This window comes from Lactuca sativa, chromosome 9 (genome assembly GCF_002870075.4).
Source record: "Lactuca sativa cultivar Salinas chromosome 9, Lsat_Salinas_v11, whole genome shotgun sequence".
Taxonomy (NCBI): Eukaryota; Viridiplantae; Streptophyta; class Magnoliopsida; order Asterales; family Asteraceae; genus Lactuca; species Lactuca sativa.
In genome coordinates this window covers 63,691,271-63,708,377 of record NC_056631.2, presented here as the reverse complement: position 1 = coordinate 63,708,377, position 17,107 = coordinate 63,691,271, and the positions used below count along the sequence as shown (strand labels likewise).

Below are 17,107 nucleotides of genomic sequence, written 5' to 3'. Positions count from 1 at the left end.
ACAAAATTTAGCAGATCACTTGACTAAAGGTCTGACAAGAGACTTAGTGCACAAGTCTGTTATCAGGATGGGATTAAAGTCCACTTAATTTTGTAATGATGATACACCCAATTCCCTCCTAATATAATGTTAGGAGTTGAATTCAATGTGGAAAGCTCATACTTATAGATTGGGACACATGAAGTATTCATCCTAGGTATGTGTTCTGTTCTACAAGTTAACCCGGTTGAAGTTTAAATTCTTAATAATTCCTTTGATTATACTATAAATTTAGTCACCAACAATTTATAGCAATGTTTTCATTCAATGTCATGATTATAGGTTCTTAATCAAATAGTTCTTGGTTGCTCAGATCTTGAAGCAACCTGCACAAAAGACCAAAATGTGACAAAGGAAGGTTAGTTCATTTTTTCCTTGATTATTAATGACTTACTGTGTTTTAATTTTATCTTTTAAGTTTGTAAGTAATTTCTTCTTTTCTTATATTAGATGCCGACAAGGTTGTTGGATGGGCGCATAATCATCCCTTTATATTATATATTATAGCATCAAGTATGGGTTCGAGGCATTCTTAACGACGCTAAAGGTAAAACTAAAGCCTTATTCTTTCCAATATGACACCAAAACTCATAAGCACATCTTGTGTTGTCTAAAACAATATAATTAAATAGGACCCAAAAATATGAATTTATTAAAAATGGCATTACTTGCAGGATGTGGCTATTGAAAATGAATTTGATAAAATGAATATCCTATTTGAAGATATTCCTCCAATTGAAATTGGTGTTAGTTTTTGATGATATTGGAGCTTTAGAAACAGTGAAGGATGCTTTAAAAGAATTTGTCATGCCACCTCTCTAAAGGCCTATATTATTTTGTAAATGACAGTTAGCAAACATAGTAAAACCAGACTATATAATATTTTTTTACTAATATGAGTAAACTTAAATATTTTTTCTATTCCAGTCTTGCAAAGAAATTTTGCTCTTTGGGCCACCAGGCATTGGTAAAACACTGCTAGCAAAAGTCATTGCAACTGAGGCAGGTGCAAATTTTATCAACATATCCATGCTAACCATTACTTTAAAGGTATCCTTATTTTTTCTTACTGGGTACAAGAACATCTCATTGTTTTGTTGAAATGAATATAAGACAAAGTTACACAAATGGTTTTTATGGTTGGCAAAAAGTCCACTAAAGATGTTAGCCATAAGTAGGGGTGACAAATCGGGTCATCGTGACATGTTTTTGTCGGACACGACATGACACGACAAAGTTTTATGTAACATGAACACGATACGACACGATCTCGGGTTTTTTTTAACTAACACGAAAACGAACCGATTAAAAAACGACAAACACGACACGATAAAGATAACATGAAATAAAAATCAATGTATTTAATTAATATTTATTCATACATAACACAAAAAACACAAAAAACACGAAAAACACGACAAAAAATGTTAAATTGTGTCAGTTTCGTGTCAAATTTTGAACACGAACACGACACGACACGACGTCGTGTTTTTTACACGTGACACGAATACGACACGAACACGAATTCAAATTTCAATTTTGTTTCAATTTCATTTCGTATCGTGTATTTTTGTCGTGTCGTGTTATCAATTGTCACGTGCAAGTTTTGGAAACCACAAGGATCATATGTGTCAAAAAAATATGCATAAGGACTTGTACCGGTATTTTTTTGCCAACCATATAAACCATTTGTGTAACTTTTTCTTAATTTAATTAACATATCCTTGATGCTTGTTTGTAGTGGTTTGGTAAATGGGAGAAGTATGTGAAAGTCGTTTTCAGTATTGCTAGTAAAATCGTTCCCAGAGTCATGTTTGTTGATGAGGTTGGTAATATAAATCTTATAATTACTAGTTTTTCTTATACATATTCATGATATTTATGTTTGAAGTTTTATTATTTGTAATTTGCAGGTGGACAACATGTTGGGTAGACGTGAAAATCCAAGGGATGGTAAATTGGGATGGTTTGCATACAAATACAAAAGATAGAGAACGTGTACTTGTTACTCGGTGAAACCAATAGGCAATTTGATCTTGATGAGGCTGTGATTAGGACAATACCTCGGAGGTAAATAATATTTTGTCCCAAGGGAATTTTGGGTAAATGACATGTCATATAGTTAATATGAGGTGTTGTTTTGTGATGCATGTTGTGAGGTTGATGGTGAATTTACCGGATGCCACAAACATGGAGAAGATTTTAAGAGCGATATTAGCAAAAGAGGAATTGGTACATGATAGTGATCTTGAAGCGGTGGATAATATGACAGCTACTCGGGGAGTGATAATGTGATATGAAGGTTATTTGTGCCTTTTTTTCTCTATTTGTTACTTTGGTGGTTAATAATTAGTGAAATCTCCACAATAGTCCTAATATTTTAATCTAATATATAAAAAAAGTCTCAAATTAAAAATTGTTTAAGAAAAAACATGAATTACTTGTAAAATGACGATTTGACCATTTTTTCTCGGTTTACCGGTTTTATTACTTATCTATTTTCATTAAAGTCCAATTATTTTATCATAATTTACAAATAAGTCTCAAACTAAAATGAAATGGTGATTTGACTATTTTCTCTTTGTAACATACATTTTACCAGTTTTATTGTTTACCAAGATACCTAGTCATTAAATGAGCTAAAGAGATGTATATGTTGGGTTATATAATGTTGTGTTTAACATAAAACTTTATATCCTAATGTATTATATATTTTTGGAATATAAATGTATCTAACAAAGACTACACTAATTATATAAACTAGCAACAATTTCGTCATTTTTTAAGTTTATAAGAAATTTTAAATTGTCTATCTAATGTTATGTAACCCAATATATTCATCTCATCAGTTCATTTCTCGCATATTTTCCAGTAACAAACATCTTACCGGTTTCATTGTTGACATGGATACATAGTCTTAAATGAGCCGATATGATGGATATCAAATTTTATGATAAACCATCGTACTCATATCTTTTCAGCTCATTTAATGACTAGGCGTCAACGTCATCAATGAAACCGGTAAAATGTATGTTACATGGAGAAAATTGTCAAACCATCACTTAATTTTAGTTTGTGACTTATTCATAAGTTATGGTAAAATAATAAGACTTTAATGGAACTAGGTAACTAATCAAACTGGTAAATCGGGAACAAGGGGTCAAGTCGTCATTTTTACCGGTAATTCATGTTTTTTCGTAAACAAATTTTAGTTTGGGACTTTTTTTGTAAATTAAGGTAAAATATTAGGACTTTTCTAGAGATTTCCCTATTAATTTCCATAAATTTCATATACATAAAAGTCCCAGTTTTTACATAAACAAAGTTGATTCGTTTAAGATGTGAGATTTCAGATTTCCCTATTGGCACGTGGCATCAACCCAACCATCTAGGGTTTGTTGGCATATTGTCTCAACCCAACCATACAAGGTTTGTTGGCATATTGCCTCAACCTAACCATCTCGGGTTTGTTGGTCTACCGCACGAAGCAGTACCACCTCAATTGTAAGTCAAAGCTTAGGGAGTTCCCCCAAAGTACCAGCACACCACATAACAAATAAGCATACTATATGATCAGCCAACCTAACTGGATCGCCTCGCGGGGCCTACAGTCTATCTGGACCGCTCAACGAGCCATCAGAATGACTGGACCGCCTCACATGACCTACAGCCTATCCAGACCGCTCCATGGGCCGCCTGCCTGACTGGACCGCATCGCAAGGCCTACAGCCTATCTGGTCGTCCCCGGGTGTCTTGGCCTACAACATAAAGCAGAACCGCCTCAACCCAACACAAAATGTTAACATATGCAACAAATAAACATAAACACATAACCAACATATACATATAATCAGACGGATATATTAAACGGCTACCAACTATCATATCACTATCCCGATTAGGATAAATAATCTAGTGGGTCGGCATTGGTGCCTTTGACCCACGTGTACAGTAAGAAAAACTCACCTCTCAGTCTGAATGCAAGCTAAATAAATCTCGGTCCCGAAAATCAGCTCAACGATCACGTAACCAAAACCAAGGACCTAATCTCAATTAATCGGCTCAAAATACCTAAAATAGCCTTAGGTCAATTTGGTCAAAACTTATGGTCAAAGGTCAAGGTCAACGGGTCAACTCGATCCACTCAGTTGAGTGCTTGGGGCATACTTAGCACCTACGCTGGATGTACTTAGGCTTTGACTGGAGTCGGGCGGTTGACCCCGTTCGAGTGGCGTACGCTGGGTTACGCATGACGTACGTGCATACTCTCTTTTTCCTCAACAAGAGCTTAATGCATTAAGCTCTCACTTCCAAATGTCAGATCCAAGGCCAAAATACCACTAAGAGTCATAAAGTTTCCAACTTTATGACTTTGCATGCCCATTAAGTGCTTAATACACAAAATCCCAACTTCTTAACACCTTAAGACCTTCTAAAGCATGCATGGAGAAAAGCTAAGCATCAAGACCACATTTTTATGACTCAAGACCCCTCATTAGGTCTGAAAGGATGACTTATTCGACTAAAAGCATGTCATGCTCAAGAATCATCATAGTTGGGACCAAAAATACCCTAAATGAAGAAATGGCTAGATCTATAAGATAAAATGATCAAGTTAGGAGTTTTTTTACCTTCTGGAGGTTGCTAGTAAGGACAGAATCCCAGATCCAAGTTGCTTCCAAGCTCCAAAGTCTTTCTACCACCTTCTTCTTCTTAAAAAATACCACCAAAAAGACAAAAATGAGTTTAAGATTATAGCAATTTATAAAAATTGGTCAGAGTTCAGTGGTCAAACCACCGCAAACCTTTGTGTATTAAAGACCAATTTGTGTGTAATTTTATGTTTATAAACTATATTAAAGATATTATATTTATAATTACTTTTAGAACATCTCAAACTGCTCAAACCATCTATCTTTGAAGATTAAATCAAAAATCACCAAAAATTAAACTTATTTGCGACGTTTTTTTTTTTTTTTTTTTTTTTTTTTTTTTTTTTGCATTAAGTGTAGTTGAGAGTTATGGGTAAGAAATTTGAATAGATTACGTTCTCCTAATTTCGTGGATATAAATAACATCCAAAATGGAGACCGTATGAAGAAGTCAGACTCATTTTAAGTTATAAAATCATTATTTACCTGATTTTCCTGAAACGAACCGTGCTCTGCTTTGTTTGGAATAGCTACAAACCTCGTAAATCGTTTTTTAGCACGTTTTTGAACTCAGATTATGGTCTATTATTTTATTTCATTTTTATCAAAATCTTCAATCTTGACCAAAATCATATTCATAAAATTTGTTGAATCTAAAGCCAATTAATCGTGAAACTTTAAATGTCATTTCGCGGAGATTTGTATATCGGAATTTATAAAATATTATTAAATATAATCAAAATTATACAATTGAATATAAATATTATAATATAAGTCTTAAATGTCAAGTCTTCTAATAAGCATCTCTTTTGTCATATTATATATATATATATATATATATATATATATATATATATATATATATATATATATATATATATATATATATATATGTTTATATTTTTCACAATATAATTTTCTTCATGCATAACGCATAGGTGTTCAACTAGTATGATATAAATAAAAACGAACTCTAGCAAGTAGCTAGAACAAAGAAATACAACCGAGCTAAAGCTAACATAGTACCTAACATACAAGTTCCCCAATGCATTTTATATCTTTTCCTTCAGATCCATGTTCTTCATTGAACTGCAACCAAAAGCAAATCATTGATTACTATGCTTTATCTAACATGCGATGAACGACTTTCCTATTCCTCCTTCCCCTTTTTGACCATCGACGAACAAAATGTTTCTGTTTTTCTTTTCTCTCATGTAGATTATGAAATTGAGTTCGATTCTTTCTTTATTAACATATGTATTCAAATAAGAAACAAGAAATGAAAAGGTATAAAAAATACACAAAATCTAAATTGAGTTTAGGGCTCAGAATCGATGCATGTAGGCGGTAAGAAGAAGATGCATGTGTGTCGGAATCAATGCCAGGTAGGCGGTGGAGAAGAAGGGTTAGCTGATAAGTAGTATTGGGCAAGAAAGGGGAGGGATATGGACTTCTCCTTATTTGCACATGCACATTTCTTTTAGAATGGCTAACACATGCATAGTGTTTTTGACAACATGATACATTTTGCAAGCATACAACGAATCATGTAATTTTGTCATAATTTTAAAGGTAAATCATACCCTCATCAGGATAGTCAATACCAAAAAATGATAATAAAACATTTGTCATTTAATTTCATCTACTCATCTTTTTAACTAAACAACCTTGTGCACATGTTCCAGTCAGTTTTGTACAACATAATACACCAATCCTCAACACAAATTTAAAATAGATTCATAAAAATTAAAGTAAAAAACATGACATTGACATATCATCATACACTATAAATTCATCTCAGCAGTAGAAGGCTGATCCGGCTTGTTTGAGTTTCCTTGTTCTTGTTTCACATCTGCAGGTGCTGACACTGAATTTGAACCCTGAAAATACATACAAACAAACACTTAAAAACACTTGTCCTTTTTCTTTTATGAAAATAGATAGAAAGGCATTTGTTTGCTAACCTTTATGGATATTTCAGCAAATGAAGCATCCATCTCTCTATTAGCTCGTTCACCTTCTTTCACATCATCCTGAATTTATACAAAATGAAACCATGAGTCCAAAAAAGAAACACTACAGTCTTTAACTTATTATGCACATACCATGTCCTTGGACTCAATATCATGGAGTTCCCTTTTCACACGTCCAATGAAAGGCTTTCTGCAAAGGCAAATACAAGAATATCAGAATTCAGGGAGGAGAATTGAGGAAGAAACTGTTTTTTTTTCTTTATAACGTTTGGGGGAAAGACGATTTTACCCCTCGTTGTTTTCATCAACATCAGAATCATCTGATCTTCGATCGTCATCCTCTTGATCTTCATCTGCCTGAATACGAGAAAACTTGACTGCTGTTAGCTTCTCATGATTAGAGATATACAAATTCAAAAAGTGAACTTTTTGTAACAAATAACAAACCTCTGGGAATTCTGTATCAGGTGGGCGCTCTTGAAACTGGACACTTGGCGCATGCTGTAGTTTAGAGAGATTATCTAGAAGCTTTGACCGAATTTCATCTAACAGCTGGCGAGAGTTCTTATTTTCCATATTACTTGGAGCTACATGAAGAGTATAATCAGGACCAAAGTACTCATAATACTCATGTTGAGGCATCTTATCTTCTAACTCAACCCCAAGTGCAACTCCTGTCTACAAAACCAAATCAAGATTGCATTATATAAATCTTTATTTAATCACACCATTTAATATTCATATAGTTATTAAAAAAACCAAGAATACCTCATAGCACCAGCATCTAGCAACATTGCGTATTGTATACCCTCCACCACCAAGTAACAATAAAGGCACATTGAAAGATCTCATATACTTCACACACTCAGCATGCCCTTTAATTGATAAATTAAAACAACCCAATCTATCTCCTGATAAAGAATCTGCACCACATTGTAACACAACAGCACCAGGTCTGAACACTTCCATAACTTTACCAATTATTGGCTTAAACAACGACTGATAGCTTTCATCATCAATTCCATCATCTAGAGGGACATTCAGTGAGTAATACTTTCCCTTTGAATACCCAATATCTCTTATATCCCCTGTCCCCGGGAAATAATCACCAAATTTGTGGAAAGAAACAGTCATGACTCTATCAGTAGTGTAAAAAGCTTCCTCTACACCATCACCATGATGAATGTCAATATCTACATACAGCACACGTTGGTGCACTTTCAGAAGTTCAAGAATTGACAAGACAATGTCATTGACATAGCAAAAACCAGAAGCTTCACATTTTTTAGCATGATGAAGTCCACCTGCCCAGTTTATTGCTATATCACAATACTCATGGTTTAACTTCACTGCTCCTCCAACAGAGCCACCTGCATAGGTTTGACAGAAGGAGTATAGACCATCAAACACAGGGCAATCTTCACCAACATTGAACCTTTTTAGTTGTCTTAATTGATCTTGCTGTGTTTCTGGGGTTATGCCTCTTAGAAAAGAAACATAGTCATCAGCATGAAACCTACAAAGATCTTTGTCTCTAGCTGGAACAGGCTTTACAACATGCATGTTTTGAAGTAAACCATAGTGGGCTAACAGAGCATGTGTCATGCGAATTCTGTGTGGCTTCATTGGGTGACCTTGTCCATAATAGTAATTTCCAACCTCTGGGTCATAGAAGTAGTACACCTTTCTCTTCACTCCATCTGGCCCAGATGCTAAGGAATTGCCTCCAGTTTCCATCTAAAATCTGAAAAAGATAGCACATTAGAGGCAAATTTAGGACAGCTTTTGGAGTATTGACCTAATTGGCTTAGTACACAAAGAGAGATCTCCACTCATCATATTAAGCTCAAACAACGACGTTTGTATATTTCGTCTTCTAGATCTTCATTTCAAACTGAATGTATATTTGTATCAGGCGTAAGAATATTAAACGAAAACAATCTGACCTAATTTCACCACTCAACTTACACGACTAGATTTATCCTCCCTTCCCTACTTAATGAACATAGCAATTCGAAAAAAAAAATCCGAGTCAGGCCCTAATTAGAGAAGGCCACGAACCGAGAGATTTTCATAACACAAACAATACATCAAAATTAAGAAGGAACAAATTATTAACGTAAATCATACACCGAACTACGTACTGAAGTACTGTATACAGAAATCGAAAACAAAATCACAATAAAAAAGTGTAAAAGAGAAACACCTGCAACCGCGGTGGTTAATCCGGCCAGTTTTGAACGAGTGAACAGGTTTGCATAACAAATACCTGCAACTGCAAGGATTAATAGGGTGACGAAGAGAATGGGAACAATCGAGAAAGATCCGGTGGCTACGCTCTCCTTGAATATGAGTATTTCTCCAAGTTTGCTAATGGCTACCACTGTGACCGAATGTGAGTAGTAATAGGCATAGCGGACAGTTCAGGAGAAATGGGCCGACGCACAACCTTTGGACTTTTTATCAGGATTGGGTCATTTATAAGCAAATCAGAAAGGTCCAAGTCCAAACTCTAAAAAAGGAAATGTTTGTTGCAATTTTGCAAACAACCAATTCTATTAATAATTTAAATCTTTTTAAAGAACATTAAATCACCTCAATATAATAATGGAACGTGTTCAAGAGCCTATTTTCTAAAGTTAAATGAGTGAAGTATTTTTTTAAATAGATGTTATTTGAGAGCTTAAAAGCGAAGGCTTTAAGTGCTTGGATTAAGTTGCAAATTTTGACAAGTAGAAGGGTAAACGTATAGTCTCATTCTAGGTTGAAAAAACTTAATTCTTTTAACTTTTTGCATAACTTTTATTGAGTTGGTATCTTTTATCCAACAACACAGTTTATTAAATGTTAGGGTTATAAGGTTTAAGATTTAGACATTGTACATGTGTCTATTCGAATTTGTAAAAAAAATGATCAAATCAAACAATCATACACACAATTAAATAAATACAGATTTACCTTCTAACAAACAATTTTCTTACAGCTTGCTACCCCCCATTTCTTCAAGCCTAACTATGTTATCCCATAAAAAAGGTAGAAAAAACAAAATAAAGAATCAGAATCAGTTTTATTAAACACTACAAAATCATATCCGGCAAATTTAACTTTCACCTAATCAAACAAACAAGAATCAATGCCAAGCTATCCATTCTCCCTTTCATGCAACGCCAATAATATGTATATTAATAATCAACAACTATCGTGTTTTCTCTAGACTCAGATTCCAAAGACTCGGTTTTACATGTGGTAAATCATTCGAACAAATGCATTAACCAAACACACTTGTCTAAAATCCGACATGAACAACATAAGTAAAGTAAGGTATTTACGAATTCTGTAAAGCTTTCCAATATCTTGAGCAAGATGGATTCAAATGTATCGCTTGTAGAATCCATCTCAATGGATTTTTTCCATGTATTGTTCTTGATGCAGAGTAGCCACCTTCTTGCAACTGTTTTGAAACCAAATGCATATGAAGAAAAATCTCCCCCGGCCTCATCTCTGCACATATTTTCAACAATCAGAATGACAAGGGCATTTACGTCTTTTGCACACCGTTCAGTAACCAGTAAATAATGAAAATTCGAACCTGGAGGCCAAGATGACCATTCAAACTTAAGATATTGACTCCATTGCCCTTTATATCCAAGACTTGCTTCTGCTTGCCCTAATAAAAGTTGCAAAATAGGTAAACTTGCGTAACAATTGTCTCTAGCTTTCTTCAAACTCCCAACAGCAAGCAGCAAGAAATCTGAGTTGCATTGTTGTCTTGCAAGTTCCATACAAATGGCACCTGTAAACCAGTGTCATATGTATAAATGTATAATCCCATCAAAAAATTTACATAATTAGTAATAAGGAATAAATAAATAAATACCATGACACAAAAACAAACAGCTCTCAGAACCGTTTAACGAGCACGCATATGCAAAAAACTCTTCAGCACCAACAAAATCACGATTTGAAACCGCAATCAACCCCTGGACCATTTTCCATACAGCTGTCCATACATTCCATGAATATTTTATATCTTTTGAACATTCTTCAAATCTCAATTCGATTATATTTATATTCTCATCTCCTTGTAGACCATATTGACATTCGATGTATTTGAGGCAAATTAAACCGATATGATAATCGGTTCTCAAATTTATACATTTTGTGTATTCTTCATGTAAGCTGACATGGTTGTTTTCTGCAGCATATGCCCGACATAATTGCAAGTGTGCAAAGAAGAGATAGTCATCTGGGATAGAAAGATTTGAAGCGTTTTTAGCATGTTTTATGCAGTTCATGTGGTCCCCACTTTGTAAACTTATTTCAGATGCACAAAGTGACAGCTGGAACTTTTGATAGGGGCAGGATAGGGATTCGTCTGAAAGAGCTAAAGTAATTAACTTTTCGAGTCCTGTGTTTATATGTTGAGGGTATCTCTCTTCACGTGCTTTTTGAATGTAGTTGAGGATTAAAAGGTATCTTGCATTTTTATTCCATGGTTCTTGATGCCACCACCTGTAAAAATCAGAGTTGTATAAGCTTTTTTTTCATGGATTAGAAGTAAATTTTCGTAAAGGGTAAAGATGGAAAGCGTGGTACTTTTGTAATAGTTTGAGCGATCCATGTTGAGGGGTAGATTGGTCTTTACAGGTGGGAAAGGTGTGTTTATTGTTGGTGTAGCAAGCAACTGTACTTGCACCAAGGATTTCAGGTGCGCATTTTAGACCTTTTTCTTTTCTACACTCTGATTGGCTGCTTCTTACAGTAAAGCATCTAGTGGACAAGTGTGCATCTTTTTGTTCTTTACTAGATATTAAGAGATAACCAAGAACATTCCTGTTAGCAACAAATTTTTGTTAGAAATTTCCACAAGATTAGATAGAAATTAATCAAATTACTGATTATCAGAAGTTTAGAAATGATGAATAATTCAGAACATAGATTATATCAATCAAGATTTACCTTAGAAAATAACTGTTGGGGTACTTATGGAGGATTTTTCTAAGGTGATCAATTCCACTCTGAATTCCCAAGCAATGCTCTGAACCATTTTTCACCTGCAAAAACAAATTATAAATTCATCACATATTCAAGTTTGGCATGCTAAATAAATAAATAAAAAATATGGGTTAGGAAAACGTACCAATTTACTTAATACTATCAAAAAATGCATTCCAGTAATTTCCTCATGACTTATGAGGGAAGATCGGCTACTTGAAACAACTGCCTCAAGCTGATTGCTTTGATCCAGAACATGAATAGCAGATACCACAAAACTAACTTTTGAACTTTTAAATAAATCTTTTGGCATTTTTAAAATGCTTGTCATCACTGCCTCTTGACCAGAAATATAGTAAAGTAATCTACATATAAAACTTATGGAGGTGGATGCCTTTTGTGGTTCCAATGATTTAACACCTGCAGCTAAAATCCTCACCACAGACAAAGCCTGATCATTCTTCCCAAGTTGCCATGAAGATAAAGCATATATATGCAAACCTTCCCGATCCAGAACACCTGATTTTTAAAAACAGTTGTTTTTCCTTAACATATGTATATAAAAAAAAAAAAAAAAAAAAAAAGTGGGCAAATAAAAAAGATGCATGAAGATTCAAACCTTTCTTCTTTAGTTCTTCGCATTCTTGCACTGCCTCATAAGCTTTACCATCCTGCATCAATGTAAAATAAAGGCATAAAATTTTAAATGTATTGTGAAAATATATAATATATAAGAAAGGAAATTAAATAATTACCTTACAGAGTGACCTTGCCAAATTAATTGATATATCAAGGAGTTTTGAGGCGTCACGAGAAGAAGTGTTGAGTGCATAACGTGCTAACTTATAAGATGTAATAGCAGATGGATAATCACATCTTGCCTCACAAACAAGCCCTAGAAGATTGTGAGATTCTGGATACTGAGGTGCATGATGCAAAGCCTGGCTTATGGGTCCAAATACCTGTGACAAATGAGGGTATGTAAGTGTAATTATGAATGTGGGACCCATTGTAAGACTATGAGTATGAACCTTTTCTTGCATATAACAAGTACCTCTGAAGATGAAAGTTCACCAGAAAGTAAAGCAAGCTTTGCAAGACCCATCTGAAATTCTGGAAGCTGCACAAAAATGGTGTTTTCAGAACACTTCTTCACAAAACTAGAGAGAGACACAGAGAGAGAGAGAGAGAGAGAGAGAGAGAGAGAGAGAGAGAGAGAGAGAGAGAGTACAGGTAGTATTTGAACAGCTCTTAAACAGCAATCATAAGCTTCATCTGCCTTAAGTGCTCTGAGAAAAGAAACTATTTAAATAAAGGTGAAAAGTACATTGCTATTATTGGTTTTGAAAAAAGAGATGAACTTGCCTAATGGACATATCTGCTGACATGCCAGCCCATGGTAATGCAAGTGAAGGATCAATACTCCTGGCACGATCAAATGCATTTTGTGCCAATTTCTTGTCACCTTGTTTTCTATAAAGCTGTAGAAAGTCAACATTTAGCCATAGCTTCATTGACAATAAAAAAAAATTAGGAGATTTACTCAATGTAAGGTCTACCTTCCCAAGATATGCCCATGCAACAGCTAATGATACATCTAACTGCAATGATCTGATAAAAGCATGTTGCTTTAACTCAACATGATGTGATAAGCATCCCAATGCAACCCAGAATTCATTATTGGAACTCTCAAGTAATAAACCACCTAAAATCATTTTCTCAGGTAATTGCCTGCACATGAAAAGGAAAAGAAAATTTGTACCTAAACAAGATTTAATTGGGTTACAAGATCACAAGTGAAAGTACTTACTTTTGGATAGGATCATGTTTCTTTTCCTCCTTAAAATAGTTTATGACATCTATAGTGATGGCAATATCTGTGTAGATGTTAGCTTGCCATGGAGCCAAATGTAGAGCATGTTGATATGAACGCCTGGCACTCAGTGCAGCTGAAGAACACGCGTTTTTCCATGAAAGAATGGAATCAGCCAAAGCTTTCTCTGTTTCTAACACATGGTCTTCATCAATCCATGGGATGCAATTCGCATATGTAAGCTAGCAAGGGCAAAAATGTCATATACCAAGTTCACACATACATAACAGAACTTTCATAACGAGATCAAAAAAATATGGGCATACCTGAATATCACCATGCAACTTCCACATGCATGAAACATTTTTTGCCAAGAAAGTACCAGTTTTAACAACTTTTGATGCCTCCTAAAAATTTATAAAGAGTTTTTTAGATGTTTTGTATTAATTTTGACACAAGTATTGGAATTAATTTACCTCTAATATTGAAGCTCCCCATCTAAATGCACCTGAACTTATACATTCCTTTGATAACTCAAGAAGCCCACACCCAAGTCCATAGTGTGCAGCTACATTTTCAGGTGATATCTGTAAAGCTTGCTGAAACTGCTCAACTCCCTTCACCCATAGAGCTAGTTAGTGAAATATACATTAGATGTATTGTTATAAGTTATAAACATGATCAATTAAGTAAGATTATAGGTATAAGGGAGTAAGTGAGAAGCAAACTACAATTAACTGAACTAATAGCAGAATCACACAAGGAATCTTAGTTAGTTGCAACTACATGTGGCAAAATATTACCTTTCGATGTGAACCAAGCATCAAGAAGACATATCCACTCTCAACCATTGCAAAAACTCGTGACTCCTCCAACTCAATAGCTCGACCATATGACTATGCAATGAAAAAAGAAGTCAAATGTATGTAAGTGATCAAATGAGGGAGAAATGAACATTTGTAGGGGAAAAGTACCTTAATAGCTGCTGTGAACATGCTCAATCGCTGATATGCAAGACCTAAAGCCTAAAGTAAAGACAAAAATAAGGGAGCAATCTTGAGTAATACCAACAAGAGAAGGGTATAATAGACAATTATGAGAAGAGAGTACATACTTCCCATAAATCTGCAGATGTAGGATACCCTCTAATGGCCTGCTGAAGATTATGAACTGCCTCAGACCATTTCTTCTGATGGACCTGCAAGAAGTACCTAAATGTCAATGGAAAACATGTGGGAGTTGGGGCCCAAATTTTAAGCCAGAAATGGAAAAAAAAAAAAAAAAAAAAAAAAAAAAAAAAAAAAAAAAAAAAAGATAAGCAAAGAAGATGATGAAACACCTGTAGAAAACCTAGTCTACGAAATGCCCAAAATGCCCTTGGCGACTTCCCTGCAGCTTCACGGCAAACAGCAACCTCCAAGCTCTCTTTTCCTTCTTTATCCAACAAATCACACATTGATTCCTGCAAACAATGGGACACAATATAGAATTCTTTACCATCTATATGGGTATAAAATTTTGCACTTTTGAGTTTTGAAATAAAGCTTAGTGGAATCTTTATGAACAATTAGGTCCAAAATCAATAAACTTGAATGGGTTGGAAAAATCTTGCAACAGGAAAACATAAATAAACAATAAAGGAAATTAAACGAATGTATAAAGATAGGTGAGAAGTTAAGAATAAGACTAACCCCAGATTCAGAATCTTGAGGATCAAGAGTGAGAGCCCTCTGATAACACTTGAGAGCTCTCTGAGTATCAACTGAAACTTTGCTATAATAATGACCCAAATACCTAAAAGCATTTGCATCTTGTGGGTTTAGCTTTGCTGCAATCACAAAATGCTCTGCTGCCTTTTCCTTAGATTCTGACCCAATCCCCTCCCACAAGAACAAACCCTGAATTCATTACAAAACCTATTAAAAGGAAACCTAGAATTTTAAGTTATATTCAGTGAAGAGGTTAAAGATTTTGTTACAAGATTAAAATGGAGGGAAGGGTCATCCGGGTTGGCAGCAACAGCTTCCGTTAACTGTGTGAAAACAGGGTCTTCTTGACTGTCCATTTCTTCAGCCTAAAATTAAAATTGAGATTAAATAAGATATGAGATACATAATCATTATCCCCGGAGAAATAGAACACGCTTGATAAACGTAAGCTTATATTGCTTCATACATAATGACAGACGGGTGGAATACCTATACACAATTGCTAATTTGATGCCTACAACTCAATGATTATTGACACAAGGTTTTACCATAAGTGTTAAAAACCAATTACGAGCATAATGCACTTAGTAAACCGTCATTTAAAGAGCACAAAATGCTCCGAGTTTCAAAGACAATTAAGAACCCATGCAAATTATACAATTTACGATATCAAACCCTTCGAGCAATAAGAAAACGCTTAAGTTAACAGTAATAAGTAAGCTGAAATTACAGCAATTTTATTAGGGTTTCAAAGTTTGAAGAACCCAATTCTCTTTCTCTTCCTTTTTAGACTATGGTGATTATGTAAATTGGTGATAATAAATGAAAATTTAGTCAATAGTAGTAAGAAATTTTGGAAGCAAAAGTTCGACACTTGCCATTCAGGATCCGCTTAGGGCAACGCACTGTGCGATACAAGTGTGCGATAAGGAGGATGCGAGGAAGCCAGACAGAAAAAGAGACTTCTATGTGATGGGATGGAGAGACGAAAATACGACTGCAGCAAGTGGCGGCCGGCCGGGACGAGCGGAGGAGCTGCAGAATGCAGTTTCAGAGAAGGATGCGGACGAGATAGTTTGAATGTTTGACCGTTTGAGACTTCCGGTGTTCCTCATGTGCTCCGGGTCGGGTCGGGACTATGAAAGTGTTTCTATACACAAACCAAACGAACATAAATCGGGGCTACTTCATGTTCATTCATTTAAGTTAGTTGAACAAATAAACGAACATGCTAACGGAATATAAACGAACAAACGTAAATCAACAAAGATTAATAAACATAATTGAACATATATAAACATCAATGAACATATAATATAGTAATATAATCAAACATAATTAAGCATATATAAACATATGAACTTATATGAATAAACATAAACGAACGTAAAGGAATATTCACGAACATAATTGAACGAACGACACCATTATTCATGTTCGTTCGTTTAACTAAACGGACAGAAATTTTTGTTCATGTTTGTTCATTTATTAAATAAACGAACTTCCCGTTGAACAGTTTGTCGAACATTCAGTTCGTTTACAACCCTATTTCTATAGCTTTAGGATGGGCAGAGTGGGACTCGGCGACCCTCGACAGATCTGATGTGGACTCGGTAAATACTAGGTCGGGAACTCGGCATGCCAAGCTCGAAGCCCAAACTTGGTAGAAATGTGTTGAGTATCTTTCTTCTTTCTCCATTCTTCCTCCTTCCTTCTTTCCCATTCGGCAAATAGCCCCTCTATTCTCCCTCTCTTCTTCTTCCGAACTTCAACCCCCCCCCCCATTTTTTATGATGTGGAGTCGGTAGGTGTTACACAACTCCGTTCAGCCTTTTAAATAATCAATTTAATATATGAAAATTGTAACATCCCAATATTTAGGTATGAACTTAAAGCTTATTATTTATATTTTCAGGGCAACTCGAC

General features: G+C 34.9%; 2 protein-coding genes across 2 annotated transcripts; both read right to left on the bottom strand.

The window, feature by feature from the left end:
- Positions 1 to 6,302: 6,302 nt before the first annotated feature.
- Positions 6,303 to 9,051, bottom strand: LOC111921090 (histone deacetylase 19). The gene is made up of 7 exons (XM_023916702.3): positions 8,871 to 9,051; positions 7,433 to 8,408; positions 7,112 to 7,342; positions 6,954 to 7,021; positions 6,797 to 6,854; positions 6,656 to 6,724; positions 6,303 to 6,571 (listed from the first exon to the last, which is right to left on the bottom strand). Exons 2-7 carry the CDS (start codon positions 8,399 to 8,401, stop codon positions 6,476 to 6,478), a joined length of 1,491 nt encoding a protein of 496 aa, XP_023772470.1. The 5' UTR covers positions 8,402 to 8,408; positions 8,871 to 9,051; the 3' UTR covers positions 6,303 to 6,475.
- Positions 9,052 to 9,794: 743 nt separating this feature from the next.
- Positions 9,795 to 16,307, bottom strand: LOC111921183 (tetratricopeptide repeat protein SKI3). The gene is made up of 22 exons (XM_023916785.3): positions 16,060 to 16,307; positions 15,451 to 15,546; positions 15,164 to 15,370; positions 14,812 to 14,934; positions 14,587 to 14,670; positions 14,447 to 14,497; positions 14,276 to 14,368; positions 13,949 to 14,089; positions 13,799 to 13,879; positions 13,470 to 13,714; positions 13,219 to 13,390; positions 13,025 to 13,140; positions 12,891 to 12,948; positions 12,714 to 12,779; positions 12,415 to 12,621; positions 12,279 to 12,330; positions 11,805 to 12,178; positions 11,624 to 11,718; positions 11,261 to 11,497; positions 10,542 to 11,176; positions 10,254 to 10,457; positions 9,795 to 10,165 (listed from the first exon to the last, which is right to left on the bottom strand). The coding sequence occupies exons 1-22, from the start codon at positions 16,060 to 16,062 to the stop codon at positions 9,990 to 9,992; spliced, it is 3,516 nt and encodes a 1,171-aa protein (XP_023772553.1). The 5' UTR covers positions 16,063 to 16,307; the 3' UTR covers positions 9,795 to 9,989.
- Between the last annotated feature and the right edge of the window lie 800 nt (positions 16,308 to 17,107).